This window comes from Hypomesus transpacificus, chromosome 20, assembly GCF_021917145.1.
Source record: "Hypomesus transpacificus isolate Combined female chromosome 20, fHypTra1, whole genome shotgun sequence".
Taxonomy (NCBI): Eukaryota; Metazoa; Chordata; class Actinopteri; order Osmeriformes; family Osmeridae; genus Hypomesus; species Hypomesus transpacificus.
In genome coordinates this window covers 1881121-1900566 of record NC_061079.1, presented here as the reverse complement: position 1 = coordinate 1900566, position 19446 = coordinate 1881121, and the positions used below count along the sequence as shown (strand labels likewise).

Sequence of the window (19446 nt, the reverse complement as noted above, 5' to 3'; positions counted from 1 at the left end):
TTTACTTGTATTCTAAATTTCTAATGTCATAATACATCCTAAAACAAACATTTATTTGTGAAGACATTTTTATTTTAACGATTGAAAACGTTAAAATAAACGTTTTCCTCTTCACTGTCGTATGTGTCGGGCAACAGAGGCTAATGTCATGATGCTAATGCCTCAGTGAAATAGCAGACTACTGTTTCTGAAAGTAAATGTACTACCTTAATAATATAAACGTATATCATATTGTACATTACATTTCACAATTGTGTTTTTATCACAATGTTAAATTAGTAAATAGTTATCACCCTGGCCTCTTTACCTGTGGTGTTTTCTGCAGCTGTCTTGCCATTTTAGGTAGTTAGCTATCTCCCAGAAGTTAACAAGCTGCTAAACTAATGTTCTTAGTTGGTCAGGCGTGTGTTCGTAATGTTAGTTAGTGAAGTTTGACTGTGGCTAGCTTGTAAGCAACCGTTAGCTTCACTTTTCTCCACAAAAACGTAAACTATACGTAAACAGTCAAATGGAAAGTTCGCAATCGGGACCAATAAGAACATTTTGACACCAACATTGTCTTTGTAGTGCAAGTATTCAGAAAAATAGGGGTTTATTATTTTAGTACAAATAATTAATAATACATATACTGTATATGAAAGAGACCAAAGGTTGCACCTTTCCAAAGGCAAGCACACCCATTAAAGCCCATTCTGATTCTGGTTCAGAAATTATCTCTCTGGTTCTTTCTGTCTTTCTTTCTCTAACTCTCTTCATGTCTCTGTTGATTGGATGACAGCCTGATCATGATTACTCCATGTGGTTGCAGATTCCGTTCAGGAGTGCCCACAGAATTGCCACAGCAACGGTGAGTGCACGTCTGGTGTGTGCCACTGTTTCCCAGGGTTCCACGGGATCGACTGCTCCAAAGGTACTTCGTACTTCCTGCTCCACCCGCCTCCTAAACAGGAAGTCACAGAGTATACCCAAATTGTAACTGTCTCTGTATTTCTACCCCCGCCCCCCCCAACGCCCTGCCCCCCCAGCGGCGTGTCCGGTGCTGTGTGGGGGAAACGGACAGTATGACAAGGGCACCTGTATCTGCTACAGCGGCTGGAAGGGGCCTGAATGTGACGTTCCTGTCGGCCAGTGCATCAACCCAGAATGCAACGGGCACGGGACCTGCTCCAAGGGCTCCTGCACATGCTCTGCGGGTTACCGCGGCAACAGCTGCGAGGAGGGTGAGACTGGTCAGGGATCACAGCTGATGTCCACGTACACACACATACAATCCTGTGCACACACACTCATACAAACGAGCACTCTTCTCTGTCTCTCACTCACTCGTTACCCCCTATCTCTTTTTAACAGAACTTATTGTTCTCACACACATTTACTTCTTCCTCTCTCACTCGTGCTTGTGAATATGTCTTCAGGGAGGATCTCAGCTTTCTCCTCCTGGGAGCCAGATTAATTTAGAGGAAGTGTGAGCCAGCCAGCCAGTCAGTCAATTAGCCAGCCAGCCAACCAGTCAGCCAGTTACCAAACCAGCCAGCTAGTCGGTTAGCCATCCAGTCAGCCAATCAGTTAGCCAGCCATTCAGCCAGCTAGTTAGTCAGTTCCCCAGCTAGCCAGCCAGTCAGTCAATTAGCCAGCCAGTCAGTCATCCAGCCAGTCAGTTATCCAGTAAATCAGTCAGTCAGTTAGCCGGCCAACTAGCCGGCCAGCCAGCCAGTTAGCAAACCAGCCAGCTAGTCAGTTAGCCACCAGTCAGCCAGTCAGTTTTGCCAGCATTCATCCAGCCAGTTAGTCAGTTCCCCAGCTAGCCAACCTGTCAGTCAGCCATTCATCCAGCCAGTCAGTCAGTTCCCCAGATATCCAGCCAGTCAGTCAGCCAGTCAGTTATCCAGTCATCCAAACAGTCATCCATCAGTACACACAGCATACAGCAGAAGTGATATTAAGGAGATGTAGAGGCAGTATTGATCTGCCAGTTAAAGAATAGCTCTGCAGCTAAATCATTCACTTACCTTCTTATACCCTCTACTCTGCTGGGAGGAAGGGATGGAGGGAGGAAAAGGAGGAGGAGAGACAAGAGGTGTCAATGGAGGGAAGAGGAGAGGGGTAGCAGGGATGGAGGGAGGAGAAGGAGGAGAGATGGGAGGCAGGGATGTAGGGAGTAAAGAGAGGGGAGGTGGGGGGAAGGAGAGGTGATGAGAGGAAGAACAGAGGATATAATGGACTTCATACTACCTCGTTTCTCTTATTTTATTCTGCCCTCTTACAAGGCTCTTATCCAATAGAACCCATTATCATCTGTTTGTGTGTGTGTGCGTCTGTGTGTGTATGTACGTGTGTGTGTGTGTGTGTTTGTGTATGCATCTGCATTGGTGTGTCCCAGTGCGTCTAACACATCCATGCACAAATGAGCATGTGCTAATCTGTCTCTCTCTGTTTGTGCCAGTGTGTTAATCTCTTTCCCACCCTTCAATCTCTCTATCTCTCCATTTCTCTCTCCATTTCTCTCTCCATTTCTATCTCCCTCTCTGTTTCTCTCTCTCTTTCTCTCTCCATTTCTATCTCTCTGTCACCCTCTCTCTTTCTTTCCCTCTCTTTCTGACTCTGTCTGTCGCCCTCTCTCTTTATGTCTTTCACTCCATTTCTATCTCTCCCCCCCTCAGTGGACTGTGTGGACCCGGGTTGTTCTGGCCATGGGACATGTGTGAGCGGGCAGTGCCACTGTAAGCCGGGCTGGGCAGGGCTGAAGTGTGAGCATGCGCGGGCCCAGTGCCCTGACCAGTGCCACGGTCATGGAGCCTACGTACCCGACACGGGCATTTGCAGCTGTGACCCCAACTGGACAGGCCCCGACTGCTCCATGGGTAGGTCACACACACACACACACTATACAGTGTACCCAGACGCTCATGCCTGTGTGTATGTGTGTCCTCCTTCTCTCCCCAGAGGTGTGTTCATCGGACTGCGGCGCCCACGGGATGTGTGTGGATGGAGTGTGTCGCTGCGAGGAGGGCTGGACGGGCACAGGCTGTGACCAGCGTGTGTGTAACCCTCTGTGTGTGCAGCACGGCACATGCCGCGACGGGAAGTGTCTCTGTCAGCAGGGTTGGAACGGAGAGCACTGCTCTATCGGTATGAACACACACACACACTGGGTTAACACATACACACACCGGGTTATCACACACACACACGCCCCGATACACATACAGTAGGCTAACAAGTAAACCCTCGCTTCAGCACACACACAGTGGGCTAATGCACACACACTGGGCTAACGCACACACACCTGGTTAAAACGCACACATCAGACAAATATACATACACACGCAGCAGGCTAACACACACGGACAGTGAGCCCCAGTTGTTAAGCCTCACGCATTCGCCGTGAGATGCATTTCAACCATTTCTTACGCAACACCTTGTATTTCTCACACTGAGAAGTACAATTAGACAATTAGTCATTTAGCAGACGCTCTTATCCAGAGCGACTTACAGTAAGTACAGGGACATTCCCCCCGAGACAAGTAGGGTGAAGTGCTTTGCCCAAGGACACAACGTCATTTGGCTCGGCCGGGAATCGAACTGGCGACCTTCAGATTACCAGCCCGATTCCCTCACCGTTCAGCCACCTAACTCCCCAGTAGTAAGGAATAACTTGTCCCGCTATATACAATTAATGGACGAGGCGCAGGCATACAGACGTAAGTTTTCTGCCGAGTTGAGAGCTGTATCGAGTTATAGAGAGTTAAATGCCACCTATCAGACAATCAGAAAAACCCCCCCTCCTGTCTCCAGGATTTTAGTACTCAAACGTTCACAGATATGGTAATCTCACGCCAAACTTTTGACAAAACTTGAGAGCCCTGGTGAGCTAACACACACACTGAGTTAACACGCACACACTGGACTAAAACACACACATAGACAGTGAGCTAACACACACACTTCATTGAGAGGCTCTTCACTCTACTAAACTGTCACTCAGCCTGTCAACCTGTCCATCTCCTCTGAGGCAAACCCACACACACACACACTCTCACACACACAATTAAAATCACACATACACCATCCCCACCCCCTCGTCATCCACGAGGGCTCTCTTCAGCTGAAGGGCTCCATCTTTTTCTTCTGCTCTGCGCCCATTCGTTGAGAGAGAATTTGCTTCCAACTTCCTTTTGTTCTTTCCAGGGCTCTGTATTACCCATCTTAACAAACACACACCCTCTCAGCATGCTCTGTGTTTGTGTGTTTACTGCAGACCACTGGGATAACCTTGAGCCAGGTAAACGTATTCCTCTCCCAGTAAAGCCCCCCTACGTTCTGTCTAAGCCACAACACTGGGCCATCTAGTGTTGTGGAAAGAGCATTAGTCATCTTTGTACTACATTGTAATGGGAACAGATTTCTCATTTGCTTTTAGTACTATTATTCATTATTAACACTCTTAGAATTGTTAGCTTTATGAACAGCATCACCATCGTCACTCGTAGCATTTGTAGAGTTGTTGGCAAACTTAGTGTTGTTTGCACTGTATAGCGCTGTTAGAGATTGGTAGCGTCTGTGCTAGTGTCAGCAGTCCATGTTGAAGTGTCTCCCTTTGACTTTACAAAGTCCGCCATGTGTAAATGTTTCCTCTCGTCAAAGCTAGCATAGCGTTGCACATCGTGTTGTCTGTCTATCTCTCTGTGTTTTCAGCAAGCTGCCTGCAAATGTGTGTCTGTGAGTGTGCGAGCATGAGTGTATGTGTGTTCCACCATGTTAAACAGGCCGAGATGAAGCGGGGAGTTTTAGTGGTGTGTATCTGACCCCTGAGGAATTTGAATGTCCCTGGCCTTTGAGAGGCTAGCCAGCTGGGCAGCATGCTAACTAACCAGAGCAGGCCACGATCGCACTGCTAATACACTCCCACTGACTCCCAGAATACTGATGAGACTGGGACACACTGCTGTGTGTGAGTGTGTGAGTTTGTGTGTGTGTCTCAGTGTGTGTATGTAAGTGTTTGTGTCAGTATGTCTGTGTGTGTCAGGGTGTGTATGTGTGTCAGTGTGTGTGAGACAGGGGTGTGCTGGTGTGTGAGTTAGCGGTCAGTTAGCAGTGTGTGTGTGTCAGTAAAGCTTGTTGGTGCGTGTGTGCGTCACCTCTCTGTGCTACCAACACCTTCTTCTGTCTTCATCTCAGAGTTGATCTCGTCAGGCTGGTAATTTCATCGACATCCTCTGATCCTATAGACCAATTATTTGTTTGTAAACAATCAGGATGCGTGCACAACGTGGCTGCAGAAAACTGGGAAAGGATAGCATTTTAAATGGCAAAAGGACCACACGGATAATACAAATAGTTAGATTTAAAAAGACCAAAAGCGTCGAGGAGGACATGCCTCTAGGAGAGAAAGTGATTACCTAATGATCTGTCGCAGATTGGGTCACAAAAGTCTTGAAATTTGAGTGAGAATGTCGCCCGGTACAGACCGCATAGTCGAGCGGCAACCATGTCTTCACGTCATGTCACAAAGTTCATAATCTTACACTTTTACAGTCAATTCTACATTTAAAAAGTCGGCAGGGCAGCTTTCAAGAGATATGGGAATTCTGCTTTTAGTCAGCTGGTCCGATTATTTTTCTGATTTGTTTAAACTGGCAATCTGAGTGAGACTACATCCCAGTCACACTGTTTTGACGTTAGCCTCAGTCAGACTCGCTCACTGGCAGTGTGCACAATGTTGTATTTCACTCCATTCTACACCAGAAACGTCAGGGAGGACTGCCTAATGTAGATATGAGTCTGGTGAAGATAGCCAGAATCTCAGATTTCTTTAACCTGTCTGTTTCATTCGTCATTTGTCTGAGAAAGCGACCTCCGTTAGCCAGGCTAGTTTTGCCCGATCACTTGGACAGGCTATTTGAGGGTATCGGGGTCAAGTGACTTTTGTGCATAGACAAGTGAACGTAAATGTATTTGTCCAAAGGCCAAGAGCCTCAAAAACTTAATATCAAGCCCTGCAATCCAGTGGCCAGAGATATATGATGACCTGAACGACACTTCAAGAGTAATAGAACGGGGAGAAGTTCGCACTTTTGCAACCCACATGCGCAGTTGAGACTGCTTGACAGTTGTGTGACGTAGGGTGATAATTGGTCTATACCCAAGGGAGCTCTAGACTAGCATTTCTCAACGCTATTTCAGCCATGGAACCATGTAAAAGTAGGCAAAGTCACAACAGTCAAAAATATATTAAAAAGGGTGCACTCTATACCCTTCAGATGGCCAACACACACACACTCATACGCACACACACATACACACACATACCATTAGTGGTTTATGAAAGAGAGGGGGGACAAATGTGACTTGTTAGCAATGGGAAACATGATCCTGGAACAATGCACACAACTGTCTTGTCAGGGATGTTGATGTAAGTTTGGCTCGAAAAACTCAGTTCCCACAAGTATGTTATAGAGAAGGCTAGCAGGATTGCGATGGTGCTACTCAAAACCATTGGGTTGTCCTTTTCCGATGATAATCAAAACCTGTCCAAAGCCATGTCTTGGAAGTTTTATTTTTAATGTATGATCTACTATGATGTATGCCAGTTGATCCCGAGCCAGCAGTGAAACAGGGATATTGAGCTTTCCAGTGCACAAGGACTGTCACAGACCCAGTCAAACTGTGCAAAATAACTCAGATTGAAAGTAGCGACTAAATCTGTCATTGAGAATGTTCACATGCGGAGAGATGTTTGCTGCTGTTTGAATGAAGGGAAACATCTCAAGCCTGCCCTGTTAGAGTGTGAGCTTGGGTCATGCAATATGTCAGACGAGGTGAGAAGATTTTCTAATTGACCTTGCATTTTAGCATTCAGTTCGTTGTGATGCACAAGCAGACACCTAAAAATGTCGGCCAAATACGCCGGTTTCATGTGCCTCCGATCAGGAACCTTTTGAGTTATTTTAGCTCTAATAATTGTCCCAAAATCTTCCACCTTGAAAGCGTGAGCAAGGCTTGAAAGCCTTGAAAATGTGTTGCCACAAGCTATGAGGTTCTGCTCCCATTTCCTCGATAGGATTATTTTTCTTCTTGCAGCATTTTTGTGTTTTTAACACAAACACACCAACAAGCTTTACTTACTCACGCTACACAAACTATACTTACACAGACACACACACTTACTGCTCAAACACCCCAGCCCCAGAAGGAACATCATCCAGCACTAATGAATTGTGTGAAATACATTATATCCACCCAAAAGTACTCTTTAACAGTGAGTGGATATAAATATTTTTATCGAACACTGTAACAGTGAGTGGATGTATGTTGTTTATTGAATACTCTTTCAAAGTGAGTGGATATTGAAGATAGCAGGCTGGTGTCCCAGAGGAGAGTTCTCCTGGATCTGTAGCCCACAGCAACAACTACAGCTCCACTGTAGAATCAATACTCTGCTCATTAGCATGGTTATTATGGGCTGTTAGAGAATACTCTACACAGGTTACTAAGACTGTTACTAAGGTTCATTGTATCCCACACCCTCGCTTCACGCTCATTAAAGACGTATCTATCTCTCTGTCTTCCTTCTCCTCATCTGTCTCTCCCACTCTCTACTTCCCTTGCCCACCTCCCCTCATCTCCTCCTTCTTGTCCTCTGAAAACCCTTCCTTCTCCACTCCCCTTGCCTTCCTGCCTCCCTCTCTTCTTCCTCCTCCCCTTGTCTCCCCCCCAGACGGGTGTCCAGGCTTGTGTAGTGGGAATGGCCAGTGCATTCTGGGACAGAACATGTGGCGCTGTGACTGTCACACAGGCTGGAGGGGATCTGGCTGTAGCGTCGCAATGGAGATCTCCTGCTCCGACAATAAGGACAACGAAGGAGGTTTGTTTCTGCATGTGTGTGTGTTTGTGTGGTCTTACTTAACTACCCCTGTGGGGATCAAATGTCCTCAGAAGTTTAGTGAAACATGAAAACATGACCTTGTGGGATATTTTGCTGTGCCCAGTAACTTTGTTTCACAGGGTTTTATGTGTTTGAATTATTAAAGGTTAAGGTTAGGGGTTAAGGGTTAATGTTAGACATAATTTTGAATGGAAGTGAAAGGTTGGGCCCCACTAGGATATAAAAACAAACTTGTGTGTGAATGTCTGCAAGTGTGTGTGCATGTTTGTGTGTGTGTCTGTGTATGTGTGTGCTAATAATGTCCTCCTCTCCCAGATGGCCTGACAGACTGCATGGACCCTGACTGCTGCACCCAGACCCCCTGTTTGACCAATCCACTGTGCCAAGGTGCCCGGGACCCCCTCCAGATCATCCAGCAGGGCCAATCAGGGGGCCAGAAAGTGAGGTCATTCTATGAACGTGTCGGGTCATTGGTGGGGAAGGACGCCACTCATATAATTCCTGGAAACAACCCCTTTAACGCCAGGTAACAGCTTGATTCTACTGGGCTCTGCTTTACTGTATTCTACTCTACTGTACTGTGTTCTGCTCTCCTGTATTCTACTATACTCTACACTCTACTATACTCTCCTCTACTCTACGCCCTCTACCCTGCCCTGCCCCCAGCCTGGTGTGTCTGATCCGAGGTCAGGTGGTGACATCAGATGGAACGCCCCTGGTGGGGGTCAACGTGACGTTCCTCCGATCCCCTCATTACGGATACACACTCACAAGGCCCGACGGCATGTATGTACACACACACCTGCACACGCACACACACACTTACACACATGCACACACACACACAAAGACACGGACACACCTGCTCACGCACAGACACACATGCACACTCTCACCTACACACATACAAACACACACACATGTGCACAGACACACAATGCTAACGATACTGTCGTCACATAAGAAAATAATCAATTATTAACATGAATTATGAGGAGCTCAATTGAAACAACTGATTTTGGAGGAGTTATTTACGTGCTAAACAGCTGATTACATCTGCTAATGATGACAGATGTTAACAAGCCCGTCAGCCTTTTCCTACTGCAGTCAACATGACAACACACAAACACTAACACCCACACACGGGTTTTTTCCATAAGTAGTCCCAAATCAACATGTCAGCACTCAGCTCATCACAGCGTTTGATTGAGCAGCCTTAATGAGCACAGCTGTATCTGATCTCAAAAGCAATGGATCCCAGAGAGATGCTGATGAGGATGGATGTTCCTGTTAGGACAGTGAAGAGCTGTTCCACTGGGATGCCATTACAACACCAGCCAGCTGTATCACTGGGGCCCAGCCTCAGTGTAGTTACAATGAGTCATGCTGATAGGCCCCATCAAGTTATCAATTAATCCAATCAGCCAATCAGAGGCTAACCCCAACCTCCTTATTTGTGCAGGTTTGACCTGGTAGCCAATGGCGGCATGTCTTTGACACTCCGCTTTGAGCGTGCTCCGTTCATCGGCCAGGAACGCACAATGTGGTTGCCGTGGAACCGGTTTGTCGCCGTGGAGACAGTGGTGCTGCGGACGGAGGAGACCAGCGTAACAGGATGTGACCTTAGCAGCTCCACCCGACCCGACCCCCTGGTGGTGACATCACCACTCTCCTCCTTCTTCAGCTCCAAGCCTGCATTGAGACACATCCTACCTGAGACCCAGGTAACACACACCTGAGACCCAGGTAACACACACCTGAGACTTAGGTAACACACACACCTGAGACCCAGGTAACACACACACCTGAGACCCAGGTAACACACACACGCCTGAGACTCAGGTAACACACACACACCTGAGACCCAGGTAACACACACACATGCCTGAGACTCAGGTAACACACACACACCTGAGACCCAGGTAACACACACACATCTGAGACCCAGGTAACACACACACCTGAGACCCAGGTAACACACACACACATGAGACTCAGGTAACACACACACACACCTGAGACTCACGTAACACACACACACACCTGAGACCCAGGTAACACACACACACCTGATCCCCAGGTAACACACACTCACCTGAAACCCAGGTAACACACACCTGAGACCCAGGTATCACACACACACACCTGAGACCCAGGTAACACACACCTGAGACTCAGGTAACACATCATACCTGAGACCCAGGTAACACACACACACCTGAGACTCAGGTAACACACACACACCTGAGACCCAGGTAACACACACACACCAGATCCCCAGTTAACACACACACCTGAGACCCAGGTGACACACACACCTGAGACCCAGGTAACACATACACACACCTGAGACCCAGGTAACACACACACACCTGAGACCCAAGTAACACACACACCTGAGACCCAGGTAACGCACACACACACAAACCTGAGATCCGTCTCTGTGTCCTCCAGGTGGTCCATGAGCAGCTGGATCTCCCAGGCTCCAGCCTGAAGCTGAGCTACCTGAGCTCTAGGACCCAGGGCTACCAGGCCCTGCTCCGGGTCACCCTGACCCCGGCCCAGGTGCCCCTCTCCCTGGCCAGGGTGCACCTGATGGTGGCTGTGGAGGGCCAGCTGCTCCAGAAGGGCTTCCACGCCTCGCCCAACTTGGCCTTCTCCTATGTCTGGGACAAAACTGACGCGTACCGCCAGAGGGTGTATGGGCTGACGGACGCTGTGGGTGAGTGGCAGCACAGAGGGGAGGGGTTCAGGGTGTAGCACAAATAAGAGGCAATTGGGGTGTAGCACAGAGGGGAGGTGTTAAGGGACAGCAGTGAGGGGATGTGTTAGGGGTATAGCACAGAGGGGAGGGGTTAAGAGGGAAGCACATAGGGGAGGGGTTAAGAGGGCAGCACAGAGAGGATGGGTTAGGAGGGCAGCACAGAGAGGAGGGGTTAAGAGGGCATCACAGAGGTGAGGGTTTAAGAGGGCAGCACAGAGGGGAGGGGTTTGTGGGCAGCACAGACAAGTGGGATTAAGAGAAAGAACAGAGGAGCTGGGTTAGGGGGGTTACAATGCATGACAATGTAGCATATATTTGATGCATTACTGGTGGGAATGTATGATAGATTAAATCTATCTGCACCCTGAGGTGGCTCACGTGTTTCTTTCTCACTCTTTCTCTCTCTCTGTCTCTCTTTCTTTAATAATGCCTCCTACTGGGACTGACATACTCTTCCTCCTCTCTCTTCCTCCTCAGTGTCGGTGGGGTACGAGTATGACGGTTGTCCCAGGGTGCTATGGGAGAGGAGGGTGGTGGTGCTGCAGGGGTATGAGCTCCTGCCCTCCAACCTGGGGGGCTGGTCCCTGGACAAACACCACGCCCTCAACACCCGCAGCGGTACGCACACACATTACACTCACACACACACGCACACTCACACCACAAGCAGCCTCACACACACACATACACAGTCCACACACACTTTCCTGTTCAACAGGTTGAGGGTTTACTAATACCCCTGGTAAAGCAGTGACAGACAGCTGCTGCACAGCAGTTAATAACACCACCACGCCGTTCCTATAGCAACAGGAGGAATAGCAGGATTGGATAACATAACAGTTCTGTGTCCCAGGGAGAGAGGGAGATAGAGAGAGGTAGCTAGAGAGAGTAAGGGAGAGATAGAGAAAGGGAGGGCGATCACTTATAACCAGTGAACATATTGATCATCTGTAGACAGTCATGATCATATTGATCATCTGTAGACGGTGATGATCATGTTGATCACCTGTAGACAGTGATGATCATGTTGATCACCTGTAGACATTGTTGATCATGTTGACCACCTGTATACAGTGATGATCATGTTGATCACCTGTAGACAGTGATGATCATGTTGATCACCTGTAGACAGTGTTGATCATGTTGACCACCTGTATACAGTGATGATCATGTTGATCACCTGTAGACAGTGATGATCATGTTGATCACCTGTAGACAGTGTTGATCATGTTGAACACCTGTGGGTATTCCTGAAACCAGGTTTAGTGAAAACCCTTGAGTTAAGTAATCGTAAAATAAGGGGAACTCTGGGTTTTCCGTTCCAGAAAGAAAGGTAACGAAAACATTTGGTAAGTTTCCATGGTAACTTACTCTGTGAACCTAACCTGCTTGCTAGCAGGATTTCTCTAACAAACTCTGCATTTCTACCTATCCCCTCCCACTTTCTGAGCCTGATATAGTTGGCAGACATGGGGTGTCCTTTCCTAGTTTGGCCCACCGATCTCGAACAACATTTTATTCATTTAGTTATACATCTAAAGAGGGTTATAAGACAATGATTCGATGTGCTTTAATTCCCTGATTAATACCCAAGTTAACGTTACCGTTTCCCATCACACTCCATAATTTATTTTAGCAACATTCTCAGCCCTTACATCGCTAATGTTACACACCGTGGACGTGCACTCAGTACAGACCAAATGCGTTTTGGCACTGAAATAAAGACAAATCATAGAATGTTATTTGGTCTTCTTCATTGCCTACAAATATAACTCCAACAATGAGTGTTTATATATGCTATTGTTCCTACAATTAACATTATTCACCTGTGACCATGCACCCTCCTGTGACTGGTGTTCCAGAAAATCAATTTAAAGATCAGCCTTTATTTTTCTGCCATAAATACACATCTCTTGGTCAGTTTTTGGCACTTGGGTTAGCTCCTTTCCTGGTAACTGGGAATACATGAAATTACAGCAAATTCCACAGTTCCTCATGCAGAATTCACCTGTCATTAAATGAGCATCTCACTATGTACAGCATCCATGCTCAATTCAACAGGATCAGAATGTGCAAATATTTTTTCTTCATAATTTCTGTGTGACAGAAAATTCCACACAAGAAGGTAAATAAAAGTACATGGGGAGATAACTACCAGTAGCTACCTTACATTCTCTGCATCCATCTCAGCGGCAGCAGTAAACGTATTTTCGTCATCTTAATCATCATCATCATCCTGTGATAAAAAGCATTCTGTGGGGGTTACTGCTACTACAAGTTGAAATAGGCACCAACTGATATTTACTTTGTCTCATGTCAAATATGATTAAAACCAAGATAGGCTACAATCACGAGCTAATAGGCCTAAACAAAATATGCCTTACCTGTTCGTAGTATGTTTTTATATTTACAGTAATAGGCCTATAACATTTAACATGATATTTTAAAGTCCACCACTATTTCACCTTTAATATTAACAGACAGTGTGGTTAAATGTTCAATGTATGAACTGCCTACTGAATTCAAATGTATGCATTGACTCAGCCAGCAATTGTCTCCCACGCCATACGCTGCTACAGCCGTATGGCGTTTTAGAGGAATATGTGCTCAGATTTGCCATAAACACTTATTAACACTTATTAAGCCAACATCCATAGATGTTGGCTTTTAATAGTTATCATGCTTAACTCAGGGTGGACGTACTCCAAATTGATTTAGCTTTTATGGAACCGAAAAATCGGGGTTTCCCATTTCAGAGTAAATCAACTCAGAGTTCAGTGTTAGGTTCACAGTTTGTTGAAACCGCTTTCTGGAATACCCCCCTGTAGACAGTGATAATCATGTTGATCACCTGTGGACAGTGTTGATCATATTGAACACCTGTAGACAGTGTTGATCTTGTTGAACACCTGTAGACAGTGACTGTGGTGTTCTCCTCAGGCATCCTTCATAAAGGAAGTGGAGAGAACATCTTCCTGTCCCAGCAGCCCCCGCTCATCAGCAGCATTATGGGCAATGGCCGGAGGCGGAGCATCTCCTGCCCCAGCTGCAGCGGCGTTGCCGAGGGCAACAAGCTGCTAGCGCCAGTGGCGTTGGCTTGCGGCGGCGACGGGAGTCTGTACGTGGGCGACCTGAACTTCGTACGACGCATCTACCCCACCATGAATAACACCTCCGCCATCCTGGAGCTGAGGTGTGTGTGTGTTTGTTTTTAACTACCCCTTCCTCCCCTCTCTCCCACAACCACTCTGCACCATCCTCCCCTCCCCCAGTTACTTGTCTCTGTTCACTGTTGTCCAGCTTTGTATTATCATATATATATATGTGTGTATGTTTATGTGTGTGTGTATTTGTAAACATATGGATAAATATGTGTATGTATGTATGTATGTATGTGTACGTATTTGTAAAGTATATAATATGGGTGTAATGATACACTCAGCTCACAATTTAATTCCAAACATCACACTGCTGGGTTCATGATACGATACGTATCTTGATATTTTGAACAAAATGAAAACATTTAACCAAAATTCAAATAACATCCAAAACATTAACAGCTTTCAATAACTTTCTTTTGGGGATGCACTGAAATTAAATGTTTTGGCCGAAACTGAAACCGAACAAAATGAAACACTTACCAGCCACTTATTAGCCAGTGTGTCCCAGGCCTTATGTTTGTTATATTTATAAATCGAGCGCCTCACTCCACACTGTGCTATTTGATTGGGTCATAAAAAATGTAGCCTAATTGTTTGGTAAAATGTATTCAGTCTCATTTGTTCGGATGAACATCGAAAGTGTTTTTCGATTTTGTATCTTTACTTTCTGTGTTGTACATACAACGTAGATATCTGTGAATGTGGTGAATGCACGCCGGATGCAGGTGCAGAGCATGTTGGTGGCTCAACTAATATGATACAATGGACATCGTATCATATTGCATTGCAATATATTGTACCGCGATATATTGTTGCACACTCCTAGTATATTGATATATTTATGTTATTATGGGTAATTTTTTGTTTATTTCACATATCAGATATTATTTTTTTTTTCCTTAAATAAATGTAATAACAACAAAGTTGTCCTCCCAAAAAAAATACTAATAATAATTTAAGTTTAACCTAAAACTCACAGCGTTGGATTTCTTTCTTTTAGGAACAAGGACCTAAGACATGGGTAGGTAACGTCATAATCTTCATCATCATCCTCATTGTCTTCATAAAAATCCTCATTATCATAAAAATCCTCATCACCATCATCCTCATCATGGACATTATGGTTTGCAAACTTGTAACCCCCCCTCCCCTCTCCTCCGGTCTCCGTAGCAACAATCCCAGCCATAAGTATTACCTGGCAGTGTGTCCAGTGACGGGGTACTTGCTGCTGTCTGACACCAACTCCCGGCAAATCTACCGCGTGGGCGCAGCGGGCGGGGCGGCGGGCGGTCGCCAGCGTCTGAAGGACGCCCCGGTGGTGGCAGGGACGGGCGAGCAGTGTGTGCCCTTCAACGACGCCCACTGTGGGGACGGGGGCCAGGCCACCCAGGCCGCCCTGATGAGCCCCCGGGGTGAGGGGGTAGGGGGGCAAGAGAACCAGGGTTAGAATGGGGGAAGGGTAAGAGTGGCGGGGGTGTTAGAAAGAAGGGGGGGTTAAGAGCAGGGGAAGGGGGTGAGAGGAGGAGAGGGTAAGAGAGGATGGGGTGAGGGGGAGGGGTAAGAGAGGAGGGGGTAAGAAAAGAGGGGCAGGGGGTAAGAGAGGAGGGGGAGGGTTAAGAGAGGAGGGGGAGGGGGTAAGACAGGAGGGGAAGGGGTAAGAGAGGGGGGGAGGGGTAAGAGAGGTTGGGGAGGGGTAAGAGAGAAAGGGGAGAGGTAAGAGAGGAGGCTTAGGCTAGGGTACTGTAGAGAGAGGAGAAATATAATCTGACATCTCCCTCCCTCTCTCCCTTCCTCCCTCCCTGTCCTCCTTGTGAGCAGGCGTAGCGGTGGACCAGGAGGGGCTGCTCTACTTTGTAGACGCAACCATGATCCGCAAGGTGGACCGGAATGGCATAATCTCCACAGTGATCAGGACCAACGACCTCACCGCAGTACGACCCCTCAGCTGTGACACCAGCATGGACGCCAGCCAGGTGGGGGGTGGGAGGGGTCGTCTTAAACATCTGAAGCCAGACCTGTTGTCAACCATGTGTTTGTATGTGTGTACCTCCCTGTGTATGTGCGCGACCTGTGTTTGTGTATATCTGTGTGTACTTGTGTGTATCTGTGTGCGGGTGTGTATGTGTGTGTTTACTTGTGTGTGTGTGTACACAGATGTGTGTTTGTGTACACCTGTGTGTCTGTCAGTGTGTGTTTATCTTTGTGTGTACCTGTGTGTGGGTGTGTATGTGTGTGTGTGTTAACTTGTGTGTCTGTGTGTGTGTGTGTGTGTGTGTGTGCAGGTGCGCCTGGAGTGGCCCACAGACCTGGCGGTGGACCCCAGTGACAGCTCCCTGTACGTGCTGGAGAACAACGTGGTCCTGAGGGTGAGCCAGACCCTGCAGGTCAGCATCGTGGCCGGCCGGCCCATGCACTGCCTGGTCCCAGGGATTGACTACTCCCTCAGCCCCCTCGCCATCCACGCTGCCCTGGAGGGCGCCACCGCCATCGCCCTCGACCACCACGGCACGCTGTTCATCGCCGAGACCGATGAGAAGAAGATCAACCGCGTGCGACAGGTAAGGGTCGGGTGCCGGGGGTCAGGACTGTCAGCCATCATGGATCCCTCAACAAAACTGTTAAAGAGGCAGCAGATAATCAATGTCATTAGTTGATTGAGTGATTGGTTTTGGATTGGATGATTGATTGACAAATTGATGGATCCATTGATGGATTGGTTGATTGGTTTGTTGATTAACTAATTTAATAACTTGATTGATAACAAAATTGATTGACTGGTGCCCTGATTCTCCAGGTGAGTGCGTTTGGAGAGATCTCTCTACTCGCCGGCGCCCCCTCCGACTGCGACTGCAAGAACGACGTCAACTGCAACTGTTACTATGGTGACGATGGCTATGCGGCCGACGCCCTCCTCAATGCCCCGTCCTCCCTCGCTACCTCGCCTGACGGCACGCTGTTCATCTCCGACCTCAACAACATCCGCGTGCGCGCCGTCCGACCCCAGCGGCCCCTGACGGCCGCGGGGGGCGGGTACGAGGCAGGGTCGCCGCGGGATCAGGAGCTTTACGTGTTCGACGGCGAGGGGCGTCACCGGCACACGGTCAGCCTCATCACCGGGGACACGCTGCTCAACTTCACATACGGACCTGACACTGAGTTGGCCTCCGTCACCGACAACTGTAACAACAGCCTGAGGGTGAGGAGGGGGGAGGGGAGGAGGGGGGCATGGAGGAGGACAGAGGAGGGGAAGATGGGGGATGAGTAAAGGGAAGGGATGGTTAGGTGATAGAGAAGAAAGTGTAAAGTGTGGTGTGTTCAGTGTAGACTGCGCTGTGTGCTCCGCTGAAGGTGCGCAGGGACGGTTCGGGCCAGGTGCGTCTGGTGGTTCTACCTGAGAACCAGGTGTTGTCTCTGGGGCTGGACCCTGCAGGCTGGCTCCGCTCTGTCTCAGCCCTCAACCAGCAGGTGGCGCTCATGAGTTACCACGCCTCTTCAGGCCTGCTGGCCTCCAAGGCTGACGAGACAGGCTGGACCAACTTCTACCAGTAAGTGTGTGTGTATGTATGTGTGTGTGTGTGTGTGTGTGTGAAAGAAAGAGAAGAGAGAGTGTGTGTGTGCTTGTGAAAAGAGAGAGAGAGAGAGAGAGAGAGAGAGAGAGAGAGAGAGAGAGAGAGAGAGAGAGAGAGAGAGAGAGAGAAAGAGAGAGTCTAAGAGATGACAGGTTGGAAACGAAGTGTGATTCTGGGTCATAAAGGAAAGAATGGTTAATGACTCATTCAGAATGAATGGAGGAATTACTCATTTTAGAGAGATGATAATATTCACGCTCCACTAACGCCCCTTAGGGTGTACTTAGTTACTGTCCCTCAAACATCCTGTAGCCTGCCAGTAATCATGGTATATCCAGCCAGTCAGTAGTATGTCTTACCATAACATAGCCTAACCCTGGAAACTAGTTAGTAACCAGCCAGTAATAACTAGTATACCCAGTCAGAAACCAGGGTATAACTCACAAGTAACCAGGGTATAACCAGTCAGGAACCAGTAAATAATCAGGGTATAACCAGCCAGTAACCAACCAGTAACCAGGGTATAACCAGTCAGTAACCAGGGTATAACCAGTCAGTAAACAGAGTTTATCCATCTTATAACCATGGTATAACCAGTTAGTAACCAGGGTATAAGCAGCCAGTAACCAGCCAGTAAATGTCCCTTCCCCCAGGTACGATGGCGAGGGGCGTGTGACCAATGTCTCCTACCCTACGGGCGTGGTCACCAGCCTGCGACGTCAGGTTGACACGGCAACCAGTATCGACATGGAGAGCTCGGGCCGCGACGACGATATCACGCTCATTACCAACCTCTCCTCCACCGAGTCTTCCTACACCCTGGTGCAAGGTAACTACGGTGGCCGTGTGATAGCCGTGACAACCACGCCCAACGGTGACTGGTCAAGAATGTGTCTGTAGCAACCACCCTCTGATCTGAAATACAGGGGAGGGGAGGGGAGGATGAAAAGCAGGAGAGGAGAGGATGAAAAGCAGTGGAGGATGTAGAATAGAGGATGGAGTGAAAGTGAATATTGGGTAGATTTATCTAGAAAGCTGCCCTGGGGTCTCCTGAATGAGCTTGGCTTGCTCCAAATGAGCACTTTATTTCCTCTAATGTGGGGGGTTTGACTCAGAAAGCCCCCCCCCCTATAAGTAAATCTGTCTGGCAGGACTGGGCTCTCCAGTTTCATACAGATAAACCAGTTTGAGAAACGTAGGAACGGGGAGCTGACTACTCCCCTCTTGTTAGATTTCTTCCGGAACCTTATACGGAGATTCAGATTGGTTGATTATTTGGTTGGGAGATACCTTTCTCCCTCAGAATGGAGTACCTGATCTCATTATGGGATGCTAATGTGATATGAAGTTCTTGTTCGGTGTTTAAAGCCCTCTAATTCTCCCAGTCTGTCCGAGGAAACTGGTACTGTCTCAAAATACATATATCCATCTCTTCTCGCCTAATGCACTGCTACATTCCATCAGGTCGAATGTTCAAATGTAATCTCTTTGTAGTTGTTCTCTTGTGTAGAAAACTGTCCAATATCGCTCTCCTTCTCTCTCCCCCTCCCTCTCCTTCCATCACTTTCATTCTCTATTTCTTTATTGATCTTGCTCTTAATCTCTCTTTATTACTCTGTGTTTATAATAATCTCTCCCGCACACTTTCACTTCCTTCTTATCTCATTCAATTTATTTCAATCTCTCTCTTCTCTCTTAATCTTTCTTTATTAATCTCCCTTTCTTTACCTATAACAATTTCTCCCATACACCTTATTTCTTCTCCTTTTTTACTATTTTGTTTTCCTCTTTCTCCCCTCTGCCTCCTATCACCCTCTCCCCCCCTAGACCAGGTGAGGAACACCTACCAGATGTTCTCTAACGGCAGCGTGCGTGTGTCGTACGCCAGTGGGATGGGTCTGAGCTTCCACATGGAGCCCCACGTGGTGGCAGGGCCGCTGGGCTCCAGTGTGGGCCGCCGGAACATCTCGCTGCCCACGGACAGTGGCCTCAACGCCCTGGAGTGGCGCACGCGGAAAGAGCTGGTCCAGAACAAGGTCACCGTGTTCGGACGCAAGCTCAGGGTGA

General features: G+C 47.7%; 1 protein-coding gene across 1 annotated transcript in view; it reads left to right on the top strand.

Moving 5' to 3' along the window:
• The window catches only part of LOC124482527 (teneurin-2-like), a 118941-nt gene that overhangs the window by 93081 nt on the left and 6414 nt on the right, over positions 1–19446 (top strand). Inside the window, 19 exon segments of the mRNA XM_047042882.1 lie at positions 809–910; positions 1026–1220; positions 2661–2861; positions 2944–3129; positions 7718–7864; positions 8201–8411; positions 8552–8671; positions 9348–9609; positions 10340–10607; positions 11127–11267; positions 13590–13842; positions 14811–14831; positions 14981–15222; positions 15629–15783; positions 16093–16368; positions 16605–17006; positions 17159–17355; positions 18033–18208; positions 19207–19442. Of these exon segments, the coding sequence (XP_046898838.1) occupies positions 809–910; positions 1026–1220; positions 2661–2861; positions 2944–3129; positions 7718–7864; positions 8201–8411; positions 8552–8671; positions 9348–9609; positions 10340–10607; positions 11127–11267; positions 13590–13842; positions 14811–14831; positions 14981–15222; positions 15629–15783; positions 16093–16368; positions 16605–17006; positions 17159–17355; positions 18033–18208; positions 19207–19442 (3791 nt within the window).